Consider the following 26,649-nt stretch of genomic DNA (forward strand, 5'->3'; position numbering starts at 1 on the left):
TCCAGTCACGGGACTGAGAGCAGCTGAGCGGCAGAACCCCCACCCCCACCCCGAGCAGCGGGCGGGGCCGGCCCTGGCCTGCTCTGCAGGGCTGGCTACGGGGCTTTTGGAGGCAGGGAGGGCAGGATTAAGGAGGGGGGCGGGGGGGGCTTCTCGCCCAGCCTCCTGCAGCCCCGAGGCGGCGCCGGCGCAGCAGCAGCAGGGAGCCCCTGGCAGGGAGCCTTCTGCCGGCCTGCTTCACAGGGCTGCGGGGGACAAGTGGCTGGACGGGAGGGTCGCTCTGCCCGCGCCCAGAGGCCTGCCTCTCGTGCCTGGCGGCGGCACCAGCTCCTGCGGGCGCTTCCGGGTTTTCGCCGCGCGCGACGCTTGACGGGGCCGACACGTGACGCTGCCCCCGCCCCCCCCCCCAGAGCGCCGCCACTTCCGGCCCCCAGGCTACAAGAATCATAGAGTTGGAAGGGACCACCAGGGCCATCCAGTCCAACCCCCTGCACAATGCAGGAAATTCCAAACTACCTCTCCCACACACACCCCAGTGACCCCTACTCCATGCCCAGAAGATACCCAAGATGCTCTCCCTCTCATCATCTGCCGAAGGTCATAGAATCAGCATTGCTGACAGATGGCCATCTAGCCTCTGCTTAAAAAATCTTCAGGGAAAGAGAGCTCACCACCTCCCGAGGAAGCCTGTTCCGCTGAGGAACCGCTCTGACCATTAGAAAATTCTTCCTCATGTCTAGACAGAAACTCTTTTGATTTAATTTCAACCCGTTGGTTCTGGTCCGACCTTCTGGGACAACAGAAAACAACTCGGCACCCTCCTCTTATATGACAGCCCTTCAGGTACTTGAAGATGGTCGTCATATCCCCTCTCAGTCTTCTCCTCTCCAGGCTAAACATACCCAGCTCCTTCGACCTTTCCTCCTAGGACTTGGTCTCCAGACCCCTCACCATCTTTGTTGCCCTCCTCCTCTGGACACGTTCCACCTTGTCTACATCTTTCTTAAATTGTGGTGCCCAAAACTGAACACAATTCTCTAGGTGAGGTCTAACCAGAGCAGAGGTGGGGGAGGGGCAGAGTGGGGGGGCCCTCCTCTCGAGGGGCGCCAGACCCTCCGCACGACCCTGGCTGGGACTTTGGTTTAGGGGAGCCAGGAGAGTGTTACGGGTACCCACAAATCAGTGGGTTCTAGATCAAATCAAGCCTGAACTGACCCTAGAAGCTAAAATGACTAAACTGAAGCTGTCGTATTTTGGTCACATCATGAGAAGACCAGAGTCCCTGGAAAAGACAATCATGCTAGGAAAAGCTGAAGGCAGCAGGAAAAGAGGAAGACCCAACATGAGATGGATTGACTCACTCAAGGAAGCCACGGCCCTCAATGCAAGGCTTTTAAGGTTAGGACATTTTGGAGGACCACTGATTCATACGGTCGCCATGAGCCAGAAGCGACTTGACGGCACTTAATACACACACAGCCAGCTTTAGGTTGGAGAATTCTTAGAGATCTCGTGGGTGGAGTCGGAGGAGGACCTCAGCAGGGTCTGATGCCATAGACACTCCCCTCCAAAGCAGCCACTTTCTCCAGGGGAACTGATCCCTCTCGCCTGGAGATCAGTCATAATAGCGGGAGATTTCCAGCCACCCCCGGGAGGTTAGCAAAAATAGGACACCTCTGTGTGCAAATAGTAGCCGAGACAAATTCTGACCCAGAGGGGGCTCCCACGAAACACAGTTATATAAGCAAAGAGCTAATACCGTCAAAGGTTACAAAAGTATGCACATCCGAGAATCCCCACAATGAAATGCTCGCAATGAAGAATCTTATTAATAATCAAACTAATGCACTTAATCCGTGGGACATTCAACCAGGTAGCAGTAATTAGGTCCACTATTAAAGTGTCCCAATTAATAGTTGTTCTTATTCTTTTCCAGGTCGCACAGATGCTTTCCTGAAGCAAGGAGTTCCAGAAGGAGGAGACGGTTTTTCTCGAGATAAACCCCTTTTCGGAGTCCTTCGTCAGTCCCGTTCCGAAATGTTTTTCTTACTCTCTAATTTTCTTTTCTTATAATGTTGGCTGTGCCGGTCTCCACGCTTAATCTGCCTGGTTCACCTGGCGGCTGGCACCCCTACTTCGGGCGGAAGCCTCGCGGCCCCTCCGAGGGCTTTTGTTCAGCAGAAGCCGCTTCCGCCCGTCCCTCCCGGGAGGGTCGAGGAGGTGCCGGAAGTGACGGCTGCTGGGCCGCCACGCGGGCCGAACTCTCGGCGCGGAGCCGTCGTGTCCCCGCCCACTGTACGGGTGCCGCGGAGGGACAGCCGCGGGCGTCTCGCGAACCCCCAGCCCGCTCGCCGCCCGGCATGGAGCCGTGCGGAGGAGACGGAGCCTGGAGCGGCCCTCGGGGGAGGAGGGGGGGGAGGAGGAGGAGGAGGGGGGTGGGGGACCGGGACGGGGCTCCGGAGGAGCAGCAGAGGCGGCGCCTGGAGGAGGCGCGGTGAGGAGCCCGGTGGAGCTTCCCTGGCCAGGAGCAATCCACCCGCAAATAGTTAAACTGTGGAACTCCCTGCCCCGGGATGTGGGGATGGCTGCCCACTTGGAAGGCTTGGAGGGGAGTGGACATGTTCGTGGAGGAGAGGGGTATCCAGGGCTACTAGTCAAAATGGCTACTAGTCATGCTGCATACCTGTTCTCTCCAGGATCCGAGGAGCAGGCCTGTTATCTGGGGTGCTGCGGAACGCAGGCAGGACAAATGGTGCCGCAGTCGCCTTGTTTGGGGGCTTCCCAGAGGCCCCTGGCTGGCCGCTGCGTGTGAACAGACTGCTGGACTCAATGGGCCTCCTGGGTCTGACCCAGCAGGGCCTTTTCTTGGATTCTTATAAGTTACAGGGGGCTGGGAGGGGAGGAAGGCGGAGGAGCAGCTCTCCAGGGTCTCAGGCAGAGGTCTTTCAGATCCCCTGCGATCCACCTACCATTGCCTCTGTGTAGCAACCCTGGACGTCCTCAGCGGTCTCCCACCCAAGTACGAGCCAGGGCCGACCCTGCTTAGCTTCCAAGATCAGACGAGATCGGGCTCACCTGGGCCACGAACCCTCCCTGGTGCTGTCAAATGTTTAAGTGCTACTTGCAATCCATACAGCGACCTTGCAAAGTCAACCAGTAAATATTAATTTGGTAATGTAAATGGGAAGCTGAGAGAAGTAGCTTGACCTCAGGTTACTTCATGAGTTTGTGGCAACAGCAAAATTGGAACTCAGGGCCTGATTCTTTCTTTCTCACAGGACAGAATTGTTGGACTCTGAGTTCTGGAACTCCAGTCTGAGTAAGTCTTGGCTCCAAGGTCTGTTTCTGCCTTTTTGAGAAACTCTGGAGATCTCTGTGTGGCTGAAGGGAGGGGGCACACAGCTGCAAAGCCGGCTCCCGGCCCCCCCTCAACTGACAGCCCCCCTTCCTTTGTACCCGAGAGAAGGCCCAGCCAGGCTGCCACCCAAGAGATCCCAGTGGCAGCTTGACAAACATCCCAGCAGAGGGAGCGCGGCTGTGCCGGCCCTTCTGTCCTCACCTGGCAAGTGGGGGGTGGGGAGGCCAGGGCCCAGGGAAGGAGAGCTCACGGCCACAGGGGCACCTTCTGCGGGGAGATGAAATGTTCTCAGCCTGGCGGCACCCCAAGACTCCTGCAGTGCTTGTCCCCCTGCTCCAGGAACCCTCTTAAGATCCCTGCGAGAAGTCCAGGCATGCTGGAAAGAGATGCCTGTGCCCACCGGGGAAGATGCCCTCTTGGCCTTGGCAGAGATGCAGCTGTGCCCGTCGGCCCTTCTGCCTGGAAGAGCGTGCTTGCGGTGTGTGTGTTACGGCCTGGGCAACTTCGCTTCTTGCGTCAAAGCCCGCTTCCAGCTGGCCTTCCTGCTGCTGCTGCTGAAGGAGCTCCAGGTGAGAGCCTCTGCCCCCACCCCCCAGGCTTAGCAGGGCTCAGCCAGCCGGCCCTGAGCCCTCGCCGCAGCCTGCCTCTGCCCCTCCCTGGCAGATTCCCGAGGAGTGGTGTTGCGTCTTCGATCCCGCTTTCTCCGAGCTGGAGAGGGAAGCGCTCCACCGCCTTGGCCTCTCCGTTCTCCCGCAGAATGAGGTGAGTGGCATCTCTGCCCGAGAAAGATGTCCCGAGCGCCTAGCAGCCCGTTGTGGGCCAAGGGCCTGCAAAGCAGAGGTGCTGCCCCCCACTTAATTTGAGGTGGGGGGGCTGGCTGGTTGTAATTCCTGGCTTGGCAATAGGGTGATCTTGCTTGCAGGAGGGGAAGCGGGCCATAGCTGAGCCCACGGTTTTCTACATGATCCACTGTGGGAAGGCGCTCTACAACAACCTGCTGTGGAGCAACTGGTCAGCAGAGGCCTTGTCCAAAATGGTCATCATAGGCAACAGTTTCAAGGGGATTGAAGAAAGGTACCCCTCCGCTCCCAGCTTGCTCTCGGGTTGTCTCTCCCTACTAGTGTTCAAAGAACTTGGAGTTTCTCCAGCCTTTTGCAATTCTCCACAGGCTTTGAAATATCTTTTAGTTTCCTGAATTGCTGGGAGGGGGGCAGAGGGGCTTGATCAGATGGAATGGAGGGAGCCTCTCTGGCCAGCCCCCAGCCTAGTCCTAATGCTCTATTCCCCTCTGACTTCCAGGGTGCCGAGCAGGATACTCCAAACAGATTATGCTTACATTGCAAAGGTAGGATGTGTGCGGAAGGGGGAGGAAGGGTGGCTGCTCTTGGAGTCTCCAGCTGCCAGTTTGGGGGAAACTGGACTAGCAACCCCCCACCCCCCCGGCCACACACAGAGGACTGTGTTGAGCAGCTGCTCTGCTTAGCAGATCACAAAGCAAGACATTCAGCAAAAGAGCTCAGGTGCTGATTTGCTCACAGCCACAATCTGGTTTCACTGCTCATCTAGTAGAAGGGAAATGCTCGGCATGCCGTTTTGCAACCCTCTGCTGCAGAGGCAATTCTCGGACCTCTGCAATAGCTGCAACCTGCTAGAATTCACAGGATGAATCTTTCTCAGCAATAGGGAATTCCTTGAGTTATACTCAATGAATTCTGGCGACAGTCAGAACAAAAAGAGTGGTCGAGATGGTTCAGGAAATTGAGGGGGGGGGGAAAGAGTTTAACAAAATCTGCTTTGTGGTTTGCAAAAGTTGACCAGTGCATCAACTGGCCAGTTGCACTGAAGTTACTGCTGGTAGCCCCCCCCCCTTTTGTGACTAAGTGTGATTCTCACATTGATTCTGTCTCTCTCTCCCTGTGCCAACCATGGCTAGATTTTAACAGCCACTGAAGAAGAAGCCCTCCCTCCTCATGCCCAGTATCTGGATGTGTTCAACGACACCGCTGTCCACTGCTTCCCTTGGCACAAACTGAGGGAGGTGCCCCAAGAGACTTGGAACTTTCAGGAGGAACCAGTTTACCATGCCGAGGATCAGTTAGAGTTCATCAGAAAAAATGACGTGATTTAGCTCCAGAGAAATTGGCCAGGAGGCAGAACCGACTGCAGGGCTGCAGATTGCTTCTGGCTTTGTACCGAACTGAGGTAGAGTTCACCATCTACCGGCTCCTGAGGGTACCTATGCCATCTGTTCCTCTGGCAGAGCACCACAAAGGGTCAACCGATGTCACAGCCGTCAGGAGGGAGCTGTGCTGAGGCCTCCACTTAGGGCATCAGCAAACAGCAGAACAAAACCTGGGGTGTGTGGGGGGAGTGAGGAGGCTTTGGCTTCTGTGGAGTTTTCTCAAGTCCTTCAAGGGACGCGGCCTGGTTGGCCTCCCATTTGCCCTTTCAGGCTCAAGTGCTGCCGGCACTCTGGACTGGTTTAACGGCCAAAGAGGCGCCTGTTCTAGGATACAAACTGCACAAGCTGTGTGCATTTATTTTAAAAATGGTTTTAAAAACTGATGACCCTTTGTGTTATTTTATTCTTTCCATAACAGGAATAAGCGTTAGTGTTTTGGTCTAGCTCAGGCACAGCCATGAAAGAGCTAGAAAAGATTCTGAAGTGTAAGGATGTGTCACTGGCCACCAAGATCAAGTTAATTCATGCCATAGTATTCCCTATTACTATGTATGGGTGTGAAAGCTGGACATTGAAGAAAGCTGATAGGAAGAAAATAGATTCCTTTGAAATGTGGTGTTGGAGGAGAGTGTTACGGATACTGTGGACTGCTAAAAAAAACAAATCAGATTCTAGATCAAATCAAGCCTGAACTGACCCTAGAAGCTAAAATGACTGAGGCTGTTGTACTTTGGTCACATTATGAGAAGACAAGAGCCACTGGAAAAGACAATCATGCTAGGAAAAGAGGAAGACCGAACAAAAGACGGATTGACTCAATGAAGCCACAGCCCTCAATTTGCAAGATCTGAGCAAGGCTGTCAAAGATAGGACATTTTGGAGGACTTTCATTCATAGGGTTGCCATGAGTTGGAAGCAACTTGACGGCACTTAACACACAACACACAGGCACAGCTATCAGACATCTAGCCAGAAATGCAGGGGAGCAGCGGATGGCGGATGCTTTCGCTGGCCAGAATGAGGGCTGGGCTGGCCTCTCCACTAATATCCAGAGACCCAGAAGGGAACTGCCTTGGAGCAGCAGGGGAAGGAAAACAAAGGAGGGACTGACTAATACAGCCTCTAGCAGACTGGAAACAGCGTAAGAGCAACAGGGGCCTCTGGGCCCAGGTGTGAATGGCAACGTCTACCTGAACACAAGGGAAGATACAGTTCAAAGACAGGGCACAGACGTTTATTGACAAAAACATTTACATCCAGCCAGTCCTTGTGGTGTGAAATGGGTGGGAGGCAACAGACTCATCTATGAGAAAGTGGCGGACACTCATTTTGATGTTCTTGGTTAAGACTCAAAGTAGTAAGAACACATTAATGCACCACTGAGATGCTTTTAGTCAAATACGTGAATACAGATAAGGGTTGGTAGTTAATGTAAACTGCAGAGAGGGTCACATTATTTCCTAACTAGTTAAGTGGAACAGTTAGATATCGCCAGAAAATGATTTTGAAAACCTATAAATCTGGGAGTCTGAAGTTACCTGGAGCATCTTCATTGAAGGCACTCCTAGTCCTGTGGAATCTGTTTGGTTTTGGCAAGGAATAATGAATAGCCTCAAGGAATCAGTGGATGATACCTATCATTCCTTTAAAACAGCCAATGTTAAAAGTTTTTTTAAAATGTTCTGATAAAATGGGGGCAAGATTCTCTAGTAATGTTTTCACTTGTTTACTATTACTACCTGGACACCTCAGGCTCCTTAAGTGCATGCCTGTATCTGTATCAGGCCTAGCCATGGTCTATCTGGAATGCCCATAGCTATTTCCTGCCCGTGGGCCCGAGACACCCGCCCGGGTGTCCCCATGAGTACAGAAAGCCCCACAGGCCCAACTGCTTACACGTTCTCCATTCCGCTTGGTGCTCATCAAATGCATTCCCATTTTTTTCAGGAGGGATGGATCTGAATTGGGGAGGGCGGTGCACCTTCCATCAGATGAGCTAACTTCTTATCCAGGCCTGCAAATAAGCAGACTGGACACTTGCTAACAAAATAAAATACATTTTATTTACACCACAAAGCCTCTTTCAGCCTGAGAGGGCTGGCTCGTCTCGTCTGAAGCCCTTCAGCGCCCCCCACAGTTGGGGCTGCAACACACCACATTCCCTGCAAACCCAGATGACAATGCAGCCTCCTTGTGGAGTCCCAGACAAACCCTCCGCTGGCTGTCTGGGCCCAGCCCCTCACTCTCATTTTGCCATGTCAATGAGGCTCTGCAGGGAAGTCGGGACCCAGGTTTTTTCTCCCTGCACAAAGACCACCCCCCGGTCGATGTAAATGACAATGCGCCCGAAGGTGTAGAGCTGCTTCCCTTCGTGCCGCTTCCCGATGACCGGCATGAAGACAATGTTGTGCTCCTCGGCCTTGGTCTGGATCAGGTCCTTGAAGTTCATGGGCACAGCGCCAGCAGCCATGCCGATCCCCCGCTGGGCCATGGTTTCAGCTTCCCGGCGCTCCTGCATGGCCTCATACTGGAAGTCCTTCCGGCGCTCCGTGTGCGTAAGGTAAGCAATGTTCTCTCGTGCGCCAGGCTGCATGTAGCCACCTAGCCCAGGAGAGAGAAAAAGCGGTGAAGAGGCAAGTATGCTAAGGGGGGGAATTGTTTAGCCTCTCCTTTGTGGGCAGGAGACAGCCGGGCCCCAAAGCTCGTGTGTCTGTGGGGAGACAACAAGCCACCTCTAGTAACCAGAGAGGACTCTGGGAGCTCGTTAGGGCCGCTGCTCTCTCCCCTTTGGCTTTTGATCAAAGAAATAAGAGAACCTCATGAAAGTACACAAGGATCAGCTGCTAGGGAAAGCATCCGTTGGCAAGATCAATCTGAACATAGCCATAGGAAAAGCCCCAGCAGGTGCCTCACCCACTGGTCCGCTCTCAACGTTGCCACCAAGTCAGATAAACATTTTTGACAGCCCAGGGCCTCACAAAAACATCACAAACGGGCCAGGCTCAGGTGTTATCAAGTCAAGAACAGCTTTAAACACCTGAGTTGGAGGAGATTCAGGGGACGGAACCGCGGTGAAGAAGAAATCCTCTTTCCACCCTCCACCACCACCACTTTAGAAGTGGACAAAGACATTTTGCCATCCCTTCGCCCTGGACATAAAGCCCGCTGAATTGTACATTAACACATTTGTGCAAGAGTCAACAGACAACTCACGCACCAACGCTGGAAGAGACGGCTCTGTTCATGACATCCAGGGCTTCGTTGAATTTCTCCTTGATGGACGGGTGGGCCAGCACCTGGTCCGAGAACATCGACTTCCACCCCAGGTACCACTTGGTGATCTCTTCGTAGTTAGGGTTGTTACTGAGCCAGGAGCACAGAACCTGGGCGAGGAGGAGCAGGAAGGAAGTCAGAGGCAGGAGGCGAAGGGACCCCTGCGGCAGGGGAACAGGCTCACCGGGGGGGGGGGGTGTCAGTCCTGCGCTTCCGAGTGGAAGGAAGGAGAGCCTGAAGCAGAACTCGGGAACCACCATGCCCCCCTGCTGATGCCCACCAACCCAGAGTGGCACAGAGCGGGCAAGGGGCCGAGCAGAAAGGATAGTTCCACAGGTGCAACTCAAGCGTCAAAGGAGTTGTGCGAGTGAAGTGAGCCAAGCCAGCAAACCTGAGGGGGGGGGGGGAGCGGAGACAACACCCCTCCACTGAGACAACCCCAAAGAAAATGTGACTGGCAGCAGCTCTGCAAAACCAACCCAGCCCTGCCTGTACCCTCAGGAGCCTCAGCCACTCCTACAGACAAGGGGGGCAGCCCCCCTGCGCCACACACCTGCAGCCACTTGGGAAAGAAGTGCTTCTCCAGCAGCCCCACCAGGCTGGAGCTGGAGATCATGCCTTCCCAGTCCATCACCCAGAAGAATGCGTCCATGTGCTGCTGGTGAGGGTTGATCAGCAGCTCATTCAGGCACAGACCTGCAGGAGGAAAAAGGAAGGCCCCTGAAGCCGCCTCAGCCTGCAGGGGGGAGCTGCCCAAGAGCAAAGCCCCCAGGCCCCCCCTGTTCTGCCCACCCAAGAAGTCCCCGCACACGAGTGCGGAAGAAACAGCACGCCGCCACACATAACGGAAAAGTTCCGCTGGCTCTTCTGGGCTTGTTTCCCCACTTGGCGAGTTCAAAGAGGACTTGGAAGGCAGAGCGAAGGCAGGCGAGGGGCTCAGGGGTATGAGCCCCGCCCCACCCCCTTCTGACCCTGTGCTCTGCACAAGCATTTAGTCGCTGGTAAGAAACCAAACACAGATCTTGGGGCGGCAACCCAAGTCTTTCTGTGCGACCCTCAACCCTCCCATCCCCCAGCAGCAATTGAAACGGAGAGAAAAAGACAGAAGGAGCACCGAAGGTGGCCCCCAGCGCTTGTCAGACCGATCCCAGGCAAGGTGACCGGGGGGGGGGCTCAGAGGCCCGTGGGCAACCAGAGGCTGACACCTCCCTTTCCTCCAGCCCCCATTAATGCATCCACAAATGGGGCCTGCTCCATTTATTGCAAGCCCCAAGCTTGACTTGGTAGCACCGGGCACCCATGCCTGTGGTTGTGGGTGGGCAGGAGGCCTTCCTGGGGCCTTTTCTGTCAGCCAGGCCCCTCAAGGTGCTTCCGGCGGGGGGGGGGGGGGGCTGGCACATAAACACTCCAGCCTGCTCTGGAAAGGAGCCTAGCCCACTCACCCAGCTTTGGCACGATGTTCTTGATCATGAAGGCCTCCCAGGACCCCGGGGTGAAGACCTCCTTCCAGGGCTGCAGGATCAGCTTGGCGGAGGAGTCGCTGGGGTGCCACTTCTGCAGGGCGTTGGACAGCTTGTTGCGGATGGGCGAGTAGAGGGGCTCGAGGCGAGCATGCATCAGGGGCAGCCACGGGTGGATCCAGGAGTGGATGGGGACCGTGTCCGTCAGAGGGTTCCAGTTCTCCACCTGCAAGTGAGGGCAGGGGCTGGCGCTGAGGAGGAGCCTCAAAATGCCTGGCCAGAGCAGTGGCCCCCGGACACCACAGTGGCTTCGACGCCCTTCCGCCCCACCCCACGACCTGCACCGTGGACCTCACGGGGGCCCTTCCTACCTCCTTCTGCAACTTGGGGAAAATCAGCTGGTCTAGAATGTTATCCATGATCCAGATGGGAATGATGTGCCCCCAGCTGTCCAGGAAGTCCACCATGGGAATGCAGTTCCGGGGCTGCCACTGTCCGATGACGTTCCGCACATGCGGCATCCACGTCTCCCACATCAGCCTGAGCAAAAGAAGACCTTGCGGTGAGCGCTCATGGCCATGCAAGAGAACGCTAACCAAGCAGGGCTGTGAACAACTGCTCTCTCTTCTTGGCAACACAGACGTCGAGGGCTCTTCACCAAGACCCTCTTTCCTGTCTCCGATCCGCATCTCAGGGCCAGACTCTGATCCTGTCGGGCAGAGGATGTGGTGGGGCGTCCTGCCCAAGCCCTTGACCCTCGGGACCATCACATTGGGCAGGTTAGAGCAGGGGGAACCGAAGGGGGTCCCTATGGCTTTAGGCGAGGACCGCTCAGACTCACTCAACTAGCACAGGCAGCCCATTTACCGGTGAAAAGCATCCGAGGAGAGGTCCTGCCCACCGTGGGACAACAGCTGGTCGTTTTCCAGCAAGCTCTTCCACTGGTCCAGGACTTCTGTGCCGTACATGCAGTCCTGGAGAGGAAAGAGCCCCAACAAGGCAGAAGGAGCACATTGAGACCCAGGAGGGAGGAAAAGAAGAGACTTGACCCCCCCCCCCCCACACACACACACACCAGGACCCACAAGGCATTTTTATCATTCTGTTGTGCTTATTTTACAGTTTCTTTGAGCACTTTCCATGTGGCAACAGCACCTTGGTTACCTATGAAGCAGACTCTGCATGCATTTCCCACCTCTGGGGTTGGGAGGTAAAATATTGCGCCAGTGTGTGCCAAGTGGGACTTTGTGCTAAGTGGGACTTTGTGCCCTGCAAGCCCCAACCTCATAAGAACATAAGAAAAGGCCCTGCTGGATCAGACCAAGGCCCATCAAGTCCAGCAGTCTGTTCACACAGTGGCCAACCAGGTGCCTCTAGGAAGCCCACGAGCAAGATGACTGCAGCAGCACCATCCTGCCTGTGTTCCACTGCACCCAAAAAAATAGGCATGCTCCTCTGATACTAGAGAGAATAGGTATGCAGCATGACTAGTATCCATTCTAACTAATAGCCATGAATACCTCTCCTCCATGAATGTGTCCACTCCCCTCTTAAAGCCCTCCAAGCTGGAAGCCATCACCACATCCTGGGGCAGGGAGTTCCACAATTTAACTATGCGTTGTGTGAAAAAATATTTCCTTTTATTGGTTTTGAATCATTCTCCAGCTTTAGCAGATGACCCCGTGTTCTAGTATTATGGGAGGGAGAAAAATTTCTCCCTGTCCACTCTCTCCAAACCATGAATAATTTTATAGACCTCTATCATGTCTCCCCTTAGCCGCCTTCTTTCCAAGCTAAACAGCCCTAAGCGTGCTAACCACTCCCCATAGGACAGTTGCTCTAGTCCCTTAATCATTTTGGTTGCTCTTTTCTGCAATCTCCTCTTTCAAAGCGCGCCCCCCCCCCCCCGGTCTCCCTGGAAGGCCAAGCCCACCCGCCAGCCACCCACCTTCAGCGGGTCCCAGTTCTTGAAGTAGTCTTTCACCAGGGGGGAAAACGATGGCTGCCGCCAGATCCACGCGGTCAGACATCCGGTACTCCTCGTAATACTTATCCTGGAGAGTCTCGAAGATCTTGGCGCACTCGGTGAGGCTCAGGGGGTCTTCGCAGCCGGGCTGCATCCGCCTCTCGCACTCCTCCACTATCTCCAGGACCTTGCTGAGGTTCCGGACTTCCACCTCCTCGCACGAGAGGACCTCGTCCATCTTCTCGATCTCGTGGGTCAGGTTGACCACCATGTCCCGTTCGTACTGCAGCTGCCGGTCGTTCTGGATGATCTCCTGCTCCGTGAGGTCGATGAGGAGCTGCAGGTTGTGCTCCAGCTCGGGCAAGGCAAAGGCCTGCGGCTTGGCATCCTTGCCCAGGGGCAACTGCTGGGGGCTGTCGTCCGGGATGTTGTGCTTCTGGCTGATCTGGCTGTAGCTGTAGTAGACCTTCTGCTCCCGGCCCGTCATGTCAATCACCTTCCGAGCAACACAAGGGAAACCGAAGGTCAGTTGCCAGGTATGCGAAAGGAGCCCAGGCAGGAGAGCATTCACAGAACAGGCGCATTAATCTGTTCCAATGGACCGGCAGAGGCTGCTGCAGGAGTCAGCAGCCAGAGTTAACCAGAAGTCACGCCCATAAGAAGTCAGCCGTCACTGGGGACGTGCGACCAGGGGGGAGTTTTGCCGGGAACTGGAGCAAGAGGCAAAGAGGGTGAGTGTGCGAGCGCACGCCTTCTTCTTGGGTTCTTCAGCTGTGCGCGGTTTCAATTGTGTGTGTGAAGCCTATTTCCAGCTGTTCCCATGTGGATGCTCAAGCATGTGGTCCCAGTAGGAGGGACTTCTGCTGGCTGATGTGAAGCGAGTCATCTGCTAGAGGCTATTTGTGGGGAGAAGCCTCAGTTCCCGGCTGGGGCAGAGTTAATCAGAGGGGAGGAGCCAACAGTCATGGCACTGCCCCTTGGCACCAATGACACTGGGGAACGTCATCACGTGGTGCTGGAGGGAAAACATAGGTTCCTGGGCAGAAGGCTAAAAGGCCAGGACCTCCGTGGCAGTGTTCTCAGAACTGCGGCCTGTTCCTTGGGTGGGGCCAGACACACAGGCACCGATTGAAGGTCTCAAGGCGTGGATAAGAAAGTGGTGCCAGGAGGAAGGATTTAAACGTGGAACTTTCTGGGACAAGCCGAACCTGTACTAAAGAGGCAGGTGTCACTTGAACCAAAGCAGCAGCCTTTACGGTAACTTCTGGGAGAAGAAAGCCTCCAGGCCAACACATCAATCCCAAAGGCATGGTTCAGCTGACAACTCCTGGCAACCTACTGGGGGGGGAGAGAGCTGGACCTTGGGAATGGGAGCAGCGCAGCAAAGGAGGGCCATGCGAGGAAGTCTACCGGCTGAGGAGTTTCAGAGAGGAAATGAGGGGCTGCTGCCCATCTGCTAGCAACAGAAGCCTTTGAGCCAGCGGAGGGGAGCTGGAGTGACAATTTCGACACCATGGGCATTTTAGAAACCTGGGGGAGTGGGGAAAATCAGTGGGGCACTGTGTTATTTACCCTGGGAGTAAACTTTATAGACAGAAGAGGCAGGGACTTTCTGAGGATGACGTTGCTCCGTACATCGAAGACAGCAGAGTCAAATAAACTACAGAACCGCAGCAGAATGAACTCCCCCATCGCTGTGGGTGTCGATACCGGGTCCTGAAGGGAGAGAATCCTGTCCCCTCATCAAAACCCCAAGGCAGGTCTCACGATAGAGGGAGAACTGAGGGAGGGGACTAAGGGAGAACGTGTTGAAAAACGGGGCAATCAACTACCCTCACAAGGAACTCAGCTGAGCATAGTTCTGTGAAACCATTTAGATATTTGTGCCCCACGCTTCTTCCCAATGGGGACCCAGAAAGGCTTACAGGATCATTTGTCTCTGCCTGCATTTTATAGCCCCTAGAGCCACCTGTGAGGTAGGTGACACTGGCTGTCCACACCCACGCAGCTTTGGATTCGGGCCTCACCTTGACTTGCGCCAGCTCCTTCTGAGGTGCTGAGAGCTGCTTGCCCGCCCTGCCCTTGGCCTTCAGCTCCTCCACTGTCTTGTAGGCATACTTGGGTTTCTTCTTGCCCCCGCTGGGGTCCTTCCGCCACTGGCTGAGGTCCTTCTGGAACTCCTAGAAGGGAAGCAAAGACCGAGATGGAGGCAGTTCTTCCACAGACGGACTGCAGTTCACTGGGGGGGGGGGGGTGGAGCATGTCTGTGCCTTTCCATTTCACGGAGCTCATAATGGATTACATCCAAGAGGTTTTTTATTTATTCATTTATTTTTAAAAGGTCAGTGAGAGCAATGCGGTCCAGTCCTCCGAAGCCACAGGTCCCAGGGGAAGCTGATCCCAAGAATCTTGCCTTAGATCCACATGCTGTGTATGTGATAGGAGCATCCTCTTAGGTCTCGTTTTTGGGAAAGCTGGTTTTGGCAGATCCAGTTAATCACTAACCACTCGGCCCCCATCACAAAGGCATCTAGTTCATAAAGACTTTTTCTTATAAACCTTTAGGAATGGGCCAGACCTCAGCAGAAGTATCTCACTGGTGATCTACGACACCAGCCCCAGTAACGCCCATATGGCATACTAGTGTTGGGGGCGAGATCCTCATTGATAAAGTCACGCACCAGATAGAATTTGCCTTGCGGAATGTCTCTCTGCTGTTTGGCATCCATTCCTGGTGGGTACAAACAACTCTTCCCTAATTAACCTCCCCTGTAGGAACGCAGAGACTCAAGTGCTCCTCTTGATGGTAGTTTGTTTCTCCTTTACGGAGATGAATGACAACTTCATCGCCATTTCCCACTACTCACCGCTACACCTCTTAATATCCTCTCATTATGGACTTCATTGATGTGTGTTCCGGGCAGGGTATCAGAGAGCAAGAGCCAAGAGTCTGACTCCTGCTGGACTCCCACCTTCTCTGACACAACAGGTCCAGCAGGTGGGTTCAGGTTCCAGGAATTCCTCCGGATGCCTTTGCAAAGGCCCCCAGCCTTTGCATGAGGGCCAAACCCAAGAGCCTCTCTGACCACAGAGCCTGAGATGAAGTCTCTCATTCAGCAACTGACAACCACTTTCATTAATGGGATGGGCTAACGTCAACATGAAAGGAAAAGTAGCCACAAAACGTCAACACGGACCCCAATGTGATATAAGAGAAAGCATGGGGGTGGGGAGAGAGAATGCCCTACCTCTTCAGCTTCTTCCTCCGAGTCAACCACAGGGAAGTCCTGCAAGGACTGAGATGTCCGTTCCGAGCCGTAGGCCCCCACGGCCCCTTTGCCTTTTCTCTGCTTGGCCTCAATAGGATTGATGATACCTGAGAAAGTTCAGAGAAGTCAATCTACAAACGTTCCATGCAAACAATGGCATGATCTAAGCTGCCTGGAGAAAGAGGGAGGGCAGCCCCACAGCAGTGCCCATCCAGCATCCCAGTGGCCTCTCCAGACTCCAAGGCCCCGGAGAGGGAGAAGAAGGAGTCCCAACGGGGTGTCCTACTCACACCACAAAGAGCAGCTCCTCCCAGAGCTGGCCCTGCAGCTAACCCCAGGCACCCTTTGTCAGATGCTGGGAGTGATGCTTCTCACCTGCTCAACCACAGAAAAATGCTGTTCATCCCAGGTGAACAACAAATGACCTCTTGGGACATATCCAGCTCCTCCCCAAGCTAATGAGAGCCTTAGCAAATGCCCGCTGAATAATATTGTGCTGCCTGAAGGCACAGAGCAGTTTTCTCTGCTCCACTGGTCACTTCCAAAAAGCCCATGCCGTGAGAAAGAATTCTGCCATACCTTGAGCATTCTTGCCCAGACCTCTGCCAGGCACGTAGCCCATTTTCTGAAGAAGCTTCTGTCCGATCCCCTTGGTGTGCCTCTCCCAGCTGCCAAAGTCCATGAAGGACTTGGTCCCTCCGACAAAACATTTCTGGCTGGGTTTGAAATTGCCACCCTGTTAAAATAAAAATGGCAAATGAGATCCCATGTAAGAAAGGCTAAAGTGACGCATATTGGAACATCCAATCGCACCCCTGCCTCTTCACGTACACACTGATGGAGCCTAAACTAACCATCTGACCAAGAAAGAGATCCAGCAGTTGTGACTTCCAGAAAATGCTGATTCAGTGTCTGGCTGCAGAAAGTTAAGGAAGGTTTACAGGACTGAAAAAGAATGGCCAGAAATGCCCACGTATAGATCTACACAGGTTTCAAGGCTCCTGAGAATTTAAGCATAGAACGACTCACTGTTTTTAACTTCTTTGGCACAAATTCTTTGGGGGCTTCCTCCTGCTTTGGAGGCTTCTCATCCTCCTCTGAATCTTCATCTTCTATGTCATCTGGTGCTGTTTTCTTCAGCCCAGCACTGATAAAGTTCACGGGGGCGGAGTAATCTTTAGATCTAGGGACATTTAAAAAAAGACATTCTTCAGAAGCATCCTACAGGTGAAATCCTCTTCCTGAAGTATGGCTGGAGAGCCAGGTGTCCAAGCCCTGCTGCTGCATCAGTATTCTAAGTTCAGAGAGCATAAGAAGAGCCCTGCTGGATCAGCTCCAAGGCCCAGCAAGTCACACGGTGGCTGACCAGCTGCCTCTAGGAAGTCCACGAGCAGGGAGGCTGCAACAGCATCCTCCTGCCTGTCCTCCCCAGCATACTGCCTCTGGTACTGGAGGGAGTAGGTATCTCCCATGACTAGTAGCCATCGATAGTCCTGTCCTCGACTCTCCCTTTTAAGCCTTCCACATTGGCAGCCATGACCACACCTGGTGGCAGCAAGTTCCACAGATTAACTCTGAAGATGCCCTTGCCTATGTCCCTCCTGAATCTCCCACCCTCCACCGCCAGTGGATGACATCCCCGCCTCTGGGTTCTAGGATGATGGAAGGGGGAGAAATGCTTCTCCCAGTTCGCTCTCCCCAGGCCAGGCAGCATAGAGTTGGGAGGGACCACCAGGGTCATCTAGTTCAACCCACTGCACAGTGCCGGAAATTCACAACTGCCTCCCATCCACACACCCCCAGTGAGTGACCCCTACTCCATGCCCATAAGATGGCCAAGGTGCCCTCCCTCTCATCATCTGCCTAAGGTCATAGAATCAGCCTTGCTGACAGATGGCCATCTAGCCTCTTCTTAAAAACCTCCCAGGAAGGAGAACTTGCCACCTCCCGAGGAAGCCTGTTCCACCGAGGAACCGCTCTAACGGTTAGAAAATTCTTCCTAATGTTTAGACCAGTGGTTCCCAAAGTAGGCAGTATCACCCCATGGGGGGTGGGATCGCCTAGAGGGGGCCCTAAGAGGCGAGGGGGCAGCAGGGAGGTGCTAGAGGTGGGCCCCTTCAACTGTGTTGTTGGATAGGGCAGGGGGCGGGACCAAGGGGGGGGGGGGCGGTGGCCCGAAAGGCTTGGGGACCCCCTGGCCTAGAGGGGCGTTTTGCAGACCTCCCTCTCCCGTGTCCCCCCCACCCCTCCTGCCCCCGCACCGCTTCCCGCAGCCGAAGCTGGGCCGCTCGTCGTCGGAGTCGCGCTCGGCCCAGATGCCGTAGACGGCCTCCTCCTTGGTCTGCCAGTGGCGCTGCCGGTTGGGGTTGAACTCGTTCTGCAGGTCCCAGTCGGTGATCTCGAAGCGCTCCAGCTCCACCTCCTCGTCCTCCGCCGCGCCGCCCCCGCCGTACAGGTGGGACAGGGACATGGTGGCGCGGAGGGGGGCCGCCGCCGCCGCGCCTGGGCCCCTGGCCTGGGGGGGGGGACGAGAGACACGGGGGGGGGTCAGCCAGGAGCGCGGGAAGCCCCCGCCCCCGCCCGCCAAGACCCCGCCCCGCCTCTGGCCACCCCGAGGCCCCCGCCGCCGCCGCCGCCGCCAAGGGAAGGGAAGAGGCGAGGCCGGACCCGCCGCCGGCTTCCAGGCGTCCCTGCCGCTACTGCGCCTGCGCAAGAAGCCGCTTCCGAGCCCGCCCCGGAAGTGCCGGCTGCGCCCAGCCGTCGCTCTGGCCCCTTCCTCTCGGTGGTCCGGAGGGCTCGGGGCAGGAGGGCAGTCCTCCCGGCCCCGCTCTGCCTACGGTTGCCAACCTCCAGGGGGTGGCTGGAGATCTCCCGCTATTACAACGGATCTCCAACCGATAGAGATCAGCGCACCTGGAGGAAATGGCTGCTGTGGCAGTTGGACTCTATGGCATTAGAGTCCCTCCCCTCCCAAACCCCTCCCTCCTCAGGCTCCGCCCCAAAAACCTCCCGCCGGTGGCGAAGAGGGACCTGGCAACCCTAGCTCCGCCCCCCCGTTTGCCAGCAGGCAGTCGGCGCCCCTCCCCCCCACCCCCCGCCCACGGAGCTCGCCGGGCGAAGCGCTGGGGCCGGCCTACCTTTCGGGGCTGTTGTGAGGAGGGGGGAAGGCGAGCCAGGGGACCATGGTGCAGCGGAGGGGCTCGAGCGTGGCTCAAAGCGCCGATCTGGCGGGGGGCCCTCCCAGCTTAGACTGGCCTACCTCACAGGGAGGTTGCAGCGAGGGTCACAGCCGTTCCGTGCCCTGCCCCCCCCCCCCGGGAAGAGCTGCCCTGGCCTCCCTGGGTCTCTGGTCCTTTACTCTGGCTTGGAAAGGTGTGGTGGTGTGTGGTGGTGGGGGGGGGGGGTAAGTTGGGCCCTCCTCCTGGGGTGGGCTCTGGTTCTGGAGGGGGGTCTCCCCCTGGGGTTGGGGAGGGCTCCTTTTGAGCAGGACTGGTGGGGCCACTGGGGCGGGGCGGGGTGGGGGGTTCTCCTTTAAGCCAGAGCAAAGCAAAACCCCCTCCTCTGCCTAGCTAAGAGCAGAGATGGCGGGGGGGTGGGGGGTCTGCGCGGACGGAGGCGCAGCTGGCCTGTTGTGGGGAGGAGGGGTTCCTGGGCCGTGGGGAGGCCCAGGGAGATCCCGTGCGGTGCGGCAAGGGGTCAGGCAAGGATCCAGGAGGCTCAGGTGTGGGTCTGCACCCTGCCAGGGAAGCTGGGCTCCCAGCCTCACCTTCCCTCACGGAGTAGCTTAAAACGGAGGAGAAAAGAACGAGGATCCCTCCACCCAGGGAGAAAGGTGGGGCACGAATGAAGGGGTGTAGTGGTGAAGAGCGGCGGACTCTGAGCTGGAGAACCGGGCTTGATTCCCCCACTCCCTCCGCATGAGCTGCGGAGGCTCATCTGGTGAACCGGATGTGTTTCCCCGCTCCTACACATGAAGCCAGCTGGGTGACCTTGGGCTAGTCACAGCTCTCTCAGCCCCACCCACCTCACAGGGTGTCTGTTGTGGGGAGGGGAAGGCGATTGTAAGCCGGTTTGATTCTCCCTTAAGTGGTAGAGCAAGTTGGCATATAAAAACCAACTCTTCTTCTTCTTCTAAATAAATCATTCTTCATCTACACAATAATGGGTTTAAACTGCGGAAAGGTACCTACTAGATATCAGGAAAACATTTTTACGGTAAGAGTTGTTCGACAGTGGGATGGGCTCCCTAGGGAGGTGGGTGAGCTCCCCCCCCTCACTGGCAGTCTTTAAGCAGAGGCTGGACGAACACTTGTCAGGGATGCTCTAGGCTGATCCTGCATTGAGCAGGGGGTTGGACTAGATGGCCTCTTTGGGAACCTTCCAACTCTGACTCTAAGGGGCAGTGAGCAACACACAGGTGGGTGTGGATGCCATCCGCAAGTGCTGCAGTTTTCACAACAGACACAGCTCCTCCCACTTCTGTGTAGATCCAACTATAGTTACACCTCCCAAAGAGATGGGTGTGTGTGTATCAAAACAACTATTAAACATGTCAAAGCCAGGCAAGATGCGAAGGGAGAGAGCCTCATATATTAATTTTTAATTTGTTTTTGTTTTTTTGTAAATTACAAATAAAAGTGATGGGAGGCAAATTTCGGATTGTCCGCCTGTAAGACAAAAGCACTCTAACAGGGTTAAATTAACAGAGTTATCTGAGGTGAATAAAAGTTACAAGACACTTTTAGATGGAGCCTGAGAAAAGGTCTCCAGCCCACAAGTATAAAACGTTCTCCAGTAGGCCTCAAGATCTCCACAGATTTCGCGTTTAACCACAGAGAGCATCCAAACAAAGTAGACAGACTCAGGAGTCCAAAATGTCCAAAGTTTGCAAATAAATGCAAAAATGCCTGACAGAAAACACTCCACGTGGCAACGTCAGTAGCAAGCAATATGCTTGGATAAACAGATTTCCTCGTTTGCTGTTTGCAAATTTTCTTATCTTCAGCACAACCAGAAGCAGCCGCATCTGAGTGGGGAGAAAGCCAGAGTTACTTCTGCAAAGGAGGCACATTCCTTTAATCATGTAATTAATAGAGTGTGTCTCCCCACCCCGCCACCCCCATTCTCAGTTCAGGTTAGAAGGTAGGCTTTCAGACATAAAAATGGACACGGAGGAGCATGAGTAAGACTCGGCAGCTGGAGTGCTCAGGGAAGGCAGCCACCCTTCCCGGGAAACACCCCTCATAGGCAGCCACACAACTGGCCGTGAGTGCGGAGACCGCAAGGCCATCGCTGTGTTATCAGGCGCTTCAGAGGCAGTCGTTCCCCCCCCCCCCCCCCCGGCCCCTCTACACGCAGGAGGTGACCCGGCTTATCAGCCTGACGCCAGGCGTCCTGTGGTGGCAGCGGCTGCAGTGGGAGAAAGAAGTGGCACCGTTTGCTTCCCGGCTCAAGTACATACCTGGAAGTCCCCTGCTTCATCAGTGAAAAGCAGTAGTATTCTGAGTCCCCTGGAAGAAGCCCCCCAAACCAAAGAAATCATCATCAGTAGTCTTCTCAGATTGGGCATTCTGCCCTTCTAAGCTGGGCCAGAAAAGGAAAGCAGAAGACACGGACCTCTGAAGCTGCCTCATACCCACCCAGCCTGCCGGCTCTTCTGACTGGCCGAGCGCACTCGGCAGAGGTGGGTCCCCCAGCCTGTCTGCCTGAGAGCCTTCCGCTGGGGCATGCAGACAGCGCACAGCCCTCCACCCACTGGGCCACAGCCCTCCTCTGGAAGGATGCTGCCACTTGCGTCCTTGCTAGGAGGGCCTGAATTACCCTTGCCCTCACAAGTGCTTTCCTAAAAGTCAAAGCACCTACAAAATATTGGGGTGGGTGGGGGGAGGATTTAGACATAACCATTGGGGCACACCTTTACCAGAAATCTCACCACAAAACTGGAAGCAAAATTCACCTTGGGTGTGTGTGTGTGGGGGGGGGGGGGCGACGGAGAGAAAAAGCTCAAAGAGACATGCAGCAAAGAGGGAAATGATAGAAACGTCACCTGAAACTGTCCTTTCAGATTGGCAGGTGTTTTAAAGTCCCCTTTTAGAACCTGTGTGAGGGACACAAAAGGAGGGTCAGGAAGGCCACATACAAGCAAGGGGCCCATCTCCGCCCACCCCCAAAGTCTGCTGTCCAAATAATGGAGGGAAAGGACCCTTTCTTTTCAGATGTTACAGTTTAAAGAGAAAGATCTTAGCAACGAGAAAGCTTGCTGTCCTGATTTACCAGCCATTCAGATAAATGTGCCTTCTGAACAGAAGTAAGACCCTAACCCATATTTCAGACAAGTAGACAGTGCAACTGATTACAGTTTGATCACAAATTCAACACAGACTATCCTGTTTCAATGGGGAGAAATCACCCCACTGCAGCAGAGACTCTCCAGCCCCATGGAGGCCCCCTCACTGGCACCAGTGGTGGCAGCGCTCATCTCCCTGGCTCCTCGGGACTTTGTGCCAGCGCCACGGGAGCACCTCTCAAGAGAACCAGCCAGCATGCATAGAAGCCCAGCTGAGGAAGAAGAAGAAACCCTTTGTATCATCAGCTCCTCTTCCGTCAGATACGGCCACTTGAAATGTACACATCACGGAGAACTTTTCCTGCTCACTCAGGCCAATGAAAATGACTTCCTTGTCTGAACAATAAGGGCTATTTGCTGGAATTTATCATCAATAAAAAGAGACTTTCAAGGAGGCAGTGGACTGCGGCAAGAAACGTCACCTGTTCCAGCCAGAGTCACACCGTTCCAAGAGAAGACCCTGGAACTGGCCGTGTGTCAGAACCGGCAGAAAGCCGCTGTAGCACTCACCCTGTGGGTGTTGTTGATCACCAGGGGGTCCGGGTGCCCATAGTTGGGGGGGTTTGCATAGGGGTCGTAGCCCAGCCTGGCCAGCATCGGGGCAATGTGGCCCATGTCCTGCAGCACGTCCCCCGGAATGTGCCCCAGCCACTTGCTCAGGGCCTCCGTGTTGACAGGCTTGATCACCTGGTCTGTGGATCGCTCGATCCTGCACAGGGATGATACATTCAAAACCAAAAAGCCAGTCCAGCAAGGCCCCTTTCGGCAGGCTTCCCTGGAGGAGAAACTCACAAGGCGGGACCGTCTCTCCCTCTCGCCTTCCCTTGGCCCCTGATGCCTTGAGTTGAACACATGAAGCTGCCTTATTCTGAACCAGACCCCCCTTGGTCCATCAAAGTCAGTATTGTCTGCTCAGACCAGCAGCAGCTCTCCAGGGTCTCAGGCAGGGGTCTTTTGCATCAACTACTTGACCAGTCCCTTTAACTGGAGATGGTGGGGATTGAACCTGGGACCTTCTGAATGCCAAGCAGGTGCTCTACCATCTGTTGTTCTCCCACTGAAGGTTCTGACTCTCTTGCAAGGGGTGGGCAGGAACAGTGTGAGTTGGGAGAGAGTAGAAGGATCCAAATGGCTGTGAAAGACAGCCTGTTGTTCAGTCACGCTCTGTATTCAGAAAGGCTAAACTTGTTGTGTCCTACGCTAGGGAGGGGGAAGTGGCGTGCAGTTATGTTTCAAGAAGGGTAGTTTTTTCTAAAGTGGACCCCACCCCCAAAAGCGGGAGTACCACGGGGCTATATTCATCCGACAAAGTGGGGAAACCCAGCAACCTGTTTCCAAGAGTGGCCATACAGGAGCCCCCAAGAAGGGAATGAGGGTCATGGCCTCCTATGGTTGGCCCCTTTAGAACATGGAGGCTCAACTGAACGATCAAGGCTGGTGCCACCACCGGGCCTCTCTGCCACCCACTGGAGCTCTTTTTCAAAAACATCTGAGTCCAGGGAAAGACAACGGTTGGAGGCAACTTCCTATACCAGAAGCAGTGACAGACGTGGCCTCATGCCTCAGGCACCGCTGTGACCTCTGGCCCTGGCATACTTGTAAAAACCCCTCCAAAACTTCACAAATCCTGCTTAGAGTCATAGAATTGGAAGGGAACACCAGGGTCATCTAGTCCAACCCCATGCACAATGCAGGAAATCCTCTGCCTCCACTAACCTGAGCTAGTGCACCCCCCTCCCCCAGCACAACACTCGCAGGAGCTAAAAGTGTGCAAGCGCACATGCACTCACTTGGAAAGCGAGACTCCTCCGGGCTTCCCAATCAGCTCCTCATGGTGCAGGACAGCATCGCTCCAGGCGATGTCCAGGAACTCCATGATGTCCCGCATGGACTTCTGGGGATGCAACACCAGCTGCTCATAGTAGACGGGGAGGCAGCGCGCACGGCCGATCTCCACGCACTGGGAGTACATTACCTCGATGGCTTTGTTCCACTTGGTCAGGCAGTCCCGGTAGCTGCTGAGGTCAAAGCCCGCGATGGTGACCTTCCTGGTGATCATGGAATGGACGGAGGCCCGGCCGTCACGCACCATCAGCAGGAACTTGGAGTTGGGAAATAAGCGAGACAGGTAGAGGGAGGACTTGAGCGTGAAGGGATCCTTGTTGCACAGGTACCGGGCCGGCTCCCCGTGCTTGGCGATCACCTCCAGGATAAAGGCCTGCATGGCCGCGTCCAGGACCTGGTCCGTCACCCCGGCTTCGTCCAGGCGCATTTTCTCCCGCCCGGATTTGGACCAGGCCTGCCGCATGGCCAGCACACGCGGGATGATGCGGGTCTCCTCTCCGCAGCGCACCTCCGGATGAGCGTCCAGCATGGCCCGCATGAGCGTGGTCCCACTCCGAGGAACTCCACCAATGAAGATCAAAGGCATCTCTTTGCTGTACCGGTACTCGACCCGGTTGGAGTCCAGCATCACCAGCTCCTCGTTCTCCGGCCGCATAAGGCCACGCTGGCCGGAGCCCTGGCCTAGGATCTGCTGGCACTGCAACATCTGCTGGCCCAGGTGTGCAGACACCATCAGGGCGATGGCAAAGCCCACCCCCAGCAGCACCCGCTTCATAGTCACCCGCATCCTCTCCCCATCCACATGGGCCCAGGAACGTGTGGGGTTTACTCCGCTTTCAGCTTCCAGATAAGAAGAGGCCAAGCCACAGACGATCTGCCAAGACACAGCTAACATGTCAAGGATGCAGCCTGTAGAAATTGCATGCGCATGTTCTTAATTTGTGGGGGAGCCAATCCTAAATCCAAATCCATTGGAGTCAGTGGGGTTAGAAGGATGCAACTCTGCTTAGGATTGCACATTGAAGCAATCCTATCAGTACCCCCTGCCCATCCCAGCCCAACACAGTTCCCAAACCTTATGACTGTGAACATGGACCTGAACGGCTATGCACAATGCCTGGTTAATTTTATGCTCAGCGCAAAATTGTGCATTTTTCTGTACTTAGAATCATAGAATAGAATCATAGAATCATAGAGTTGGAAGGGACCACCAGGGTCATCTAGTCCAACCCCCTGCACAATGCAGGATATTCACAACTACCTCCCCCCATACACCTAGTGACCAGAAGATGGCCAAGATGCCCTCCCTCCCATCATCTGCCCATCACGTGCAGAACAGAAGCTCAAGAATAAACACGGCCAACTGCTGTTTGCATTGAGCCCAGAATTTCACAGCTACAAAGCCAGCCTTTTCAATTACCTGATTTATTTTTTTAAAAAAACTGGTTATCTGGGAAGCCTGTTTTATGTCACAGGGTGTTCCCGCTTTTTAAAAATGTTTTCTTCACACCCAAGAGCAGTTTGCTCACCTGAGCAGAGCCAGATGCCAGCGGAAAGGGGTCGCCACAACGGCAACTCCCAAACAGCCCTTTGAGAGGAAGGAAGGGAGCTGTGCGCTTTCTAGCTCACAGGGAAGACCCACCACCCATAGTTCATAGAGCCTCTGGTCTTGGGACCAGCCCAAAGACGGTCCAGAGAATCCCACCGAGGCCTGATTCACACTGGGGGGTGGGGGGGTGGGCCATGAATCGCTGCTCTCACAGGAAATTGGTGTATTACACGGATCACTTCAACTGAGGGGACAGGGCCCATAGCCCATTTAAAAAAGCTTTTCGAGCGTGTGGGCGGAAGGTACGTGAAGGCATCAACAAAGGCAAGTCCAGCACACAGTGTGCAAGAAAGCCGCATGCGGGAATCCAGAACCATTCAAGCCGTGCAAATCCCTTCTTCTGGGTCAGGGACACCACCAGCAAGAACCACCCAGCCCCCCCCCCCCCGAGTTTCCCTCTGGGGTTTTAATGTCAATAACCAGCAAATCTAATTGGTGTCTTGCAGCTATGAACATGTTCAAATATTAATGGCACATGGGGGAGGGGAGAGAATGCAAAACCCTCAATTATTCATTAACCCAGCGCCAATATATGTCAGAAGAACCCATTACGGTGACACTCACCTTGCCCTGGGAAGTTCATTTTGCTGCTCACCACTTGCTTGGCTCGGAAACTGAGACAGGAGAGAAATCCTGGGGAGGGAAGAGACAGGAAATACCAGCAGGTCAGGTGCTCGCTCGGCAGGCTGGCTGAGCTACCTAGGAATGGCTTGGAAGAAATCTCCTCTCGTTCCCTCCCTCCACATCAGTGCTTCTCTGGACAGATCTTTAGCATCTGTTTACAGTCTCCTGAGCAACTGAATGGAGACACGACATCGTGGCACCGTGCTGGCCAGAAAGCCAGGGCCCCGGCAGTCGCTCAAGCAAGCGCAGCACCATCGAGCAAGGGAGGAACAGGCTGTTACGATCAACGGTTGCACCCTTGCCACTGATGCCCACAAGCCCTGTGACAACAGCTCTGTCAGTGGTCCTTTGCCGACTGAGCCTTTGGGCGTTCACAGCGTCTCCCCCCTGCCGTTGACGGCATGCCTCTGCCCAAAGAGAAAGCAGGACAAAGCAGGAGCTCCCAGGTTGCCAGAGACGGCCACAATGAGCCAGGGTGAGCTCTCCTGCCCAGGGTAGATTGGCCACCAGCGTCATTCTGCCAAGTGAATGATAAGGTGGATTTTATCACACGTTTGGCACCAGTCTGGGCCCACTAGTGGCTTTCTTTAACCTCTGGATTTGCTCCTGCCAGAGGCTGGAGGCTGACCCCTGGTTCATGAACAGGCCCGGACGGTCACCCTCCACCATGGCGCAGACAGGAGACCTGAGCCAGCGGGAGCCGCTTCACCGCACAGC

At 55.1% G+C, this 26,649-nt stretch overlaps 3 protein-coding genes across 3 annotated transcripts; 1 reads left to right on the plus strand and 2 right to left on the minus strand.

The window, feature by feature from the left end:
• The first annotated feature begins 2,072 nt into the window (after positions 1 to 2,072).
• Positions 2,073 to 5,486, plus strand: SRRD (SRR1 domain containing). The gene is made up of 8 exons (XM_056859122.1): positions 2,073 to 2,384; positions 2,469 to 2,494; positions 3,279 to 3,319; positions 3,698 to 3,927; positions 4,022 to 4,120; positions 4,281 to 4,432; positions 4,658 to 4,703; positions 5,292 to 5,486. Exons 1-8 carry the CDS (start codon positions 2,073 to 2,075, stop codon positions 5,484 to 5,486), a joined length of 1,101 nt encoding a protein of 366 aa, XP_056715100.1.
• A 2,293-nt stretch (positions 5,487 to 7,779) lies between these two features.
• Positions 7,780 to 17,978, minus strand: TFIP11 (tuftelin interacting protein 11). Its single transcript, XM_056859723.1, is given in 13 exon segments — positions 7,780 to 8,141; positions 8,758 to 8,923; positions 9,367 to 9,509; positions 10,256 to 10,499; positions 10,645 to 10,813; positions 11,141 to 11,247; positions 12,222 to 12,263; positions 12,265 to 12,735; positions 14,267 to 14,419; positions 15,488 to 15,615; positions 16,088 to 16,244; positions 16,538 to 16,691; positions 17,770 to 17,978. Coding segments are annotated over 13 exon segments (2,499 nt in total). The 3' UTR covers positions 7,780 to 7,785.
• A 2,372-nt stretch (positions 17,979 to 20,350) lies between these two features.
• TPST2 (tyrosylprotein sulfotransferase 2) lies at positions 20,351 to 24,518 on the minus strand. Its single transcript, XM_056859722.1, has 5 exons — positions 23,645 to 24,518; positions 22,365 to 22,563; positions 21,555 to 21,605; positions 20,970 to 21,018; positions 20,351 to 20,534 (listed from the first exon to the last, which is right to left on the minus strand). The coding sequence occupies exons 1-4, from the start codon at positions 24,484 to 24,486 to the stop codon at positions 20,989 to 20,991; spliced, it is 1,122 nt and encodes a 373-aa protein (XP_056715700.1). The 5' UTR covers positions 24,487 to 24,518; the 3' UTR covers positions 20,351 to 20,534; positions 20,970 to 20,988.
• Between the last annotated feature and the right edge of the window lie 2,131 nt (positions 24,519 to 26,649).

The sequence above is a fragment of the Euleptes europaea genome, chromosome 13 (genome assembly GCF_029931775.1).
Source record: "Euleptes europaea isolate rEulEur1 chromosome 13, rEulEur1.hap1, whole genome shotgun sequence".
NCBI classification, from domain to species: domain Eukaryota; kingdom Metazoa; phylum Chordata; class Lepidosauria; order Squamata; family Sphaerodactylidae; genus Euleptes; species Euleptes europaea.

Bases quoted from the DNA above. Each gene is read 5' to 3' on its own strand.
- TPST2 (XM_056859722.1), bottom strand. From the start codon at position 24,486: ATGCGGGTGACTATGAAGCGGGTGCTGCTGGGGGTGGGCTTTGCCATC. The intron at 22,564-23,644 runs GTGAGTGCATGT...ATCCCTGTGCAG, and splicing joins GGAGGAGTCTCGCTTTCCAA to GATCGAGCGATCCACAGACC. The intron at 21,019-21,554 runs GTGACGTTTCTA...GGCTTCTTCCAG, and splicing joins ATCTGAAAGGACAGTTTCAG to GGGACTCAGAATACTACTGC.
- SRRD (XM_056859122.1), top strand. From the start codon at position 2,073: ATGTTGGCTGTGCCGGTCTCCACGCTTAATCTGCCTGGTTCACCTGGC. The intron at 2,495-3,278 runs GTGAGGAGCCCG...TCTTTCTCACAG, and splicing joins CGGCGCCTGGAGGAGGCGCG to GACAGAATTGTTGGACTCTG. The intron at 4,433-4,657 runs GTACCCCTCCGC...TCTGACTTCCAG, and splicing joins TTCAAGGGGATTGAAGAAAG to GGTGCCGAGCAGGATACTCC.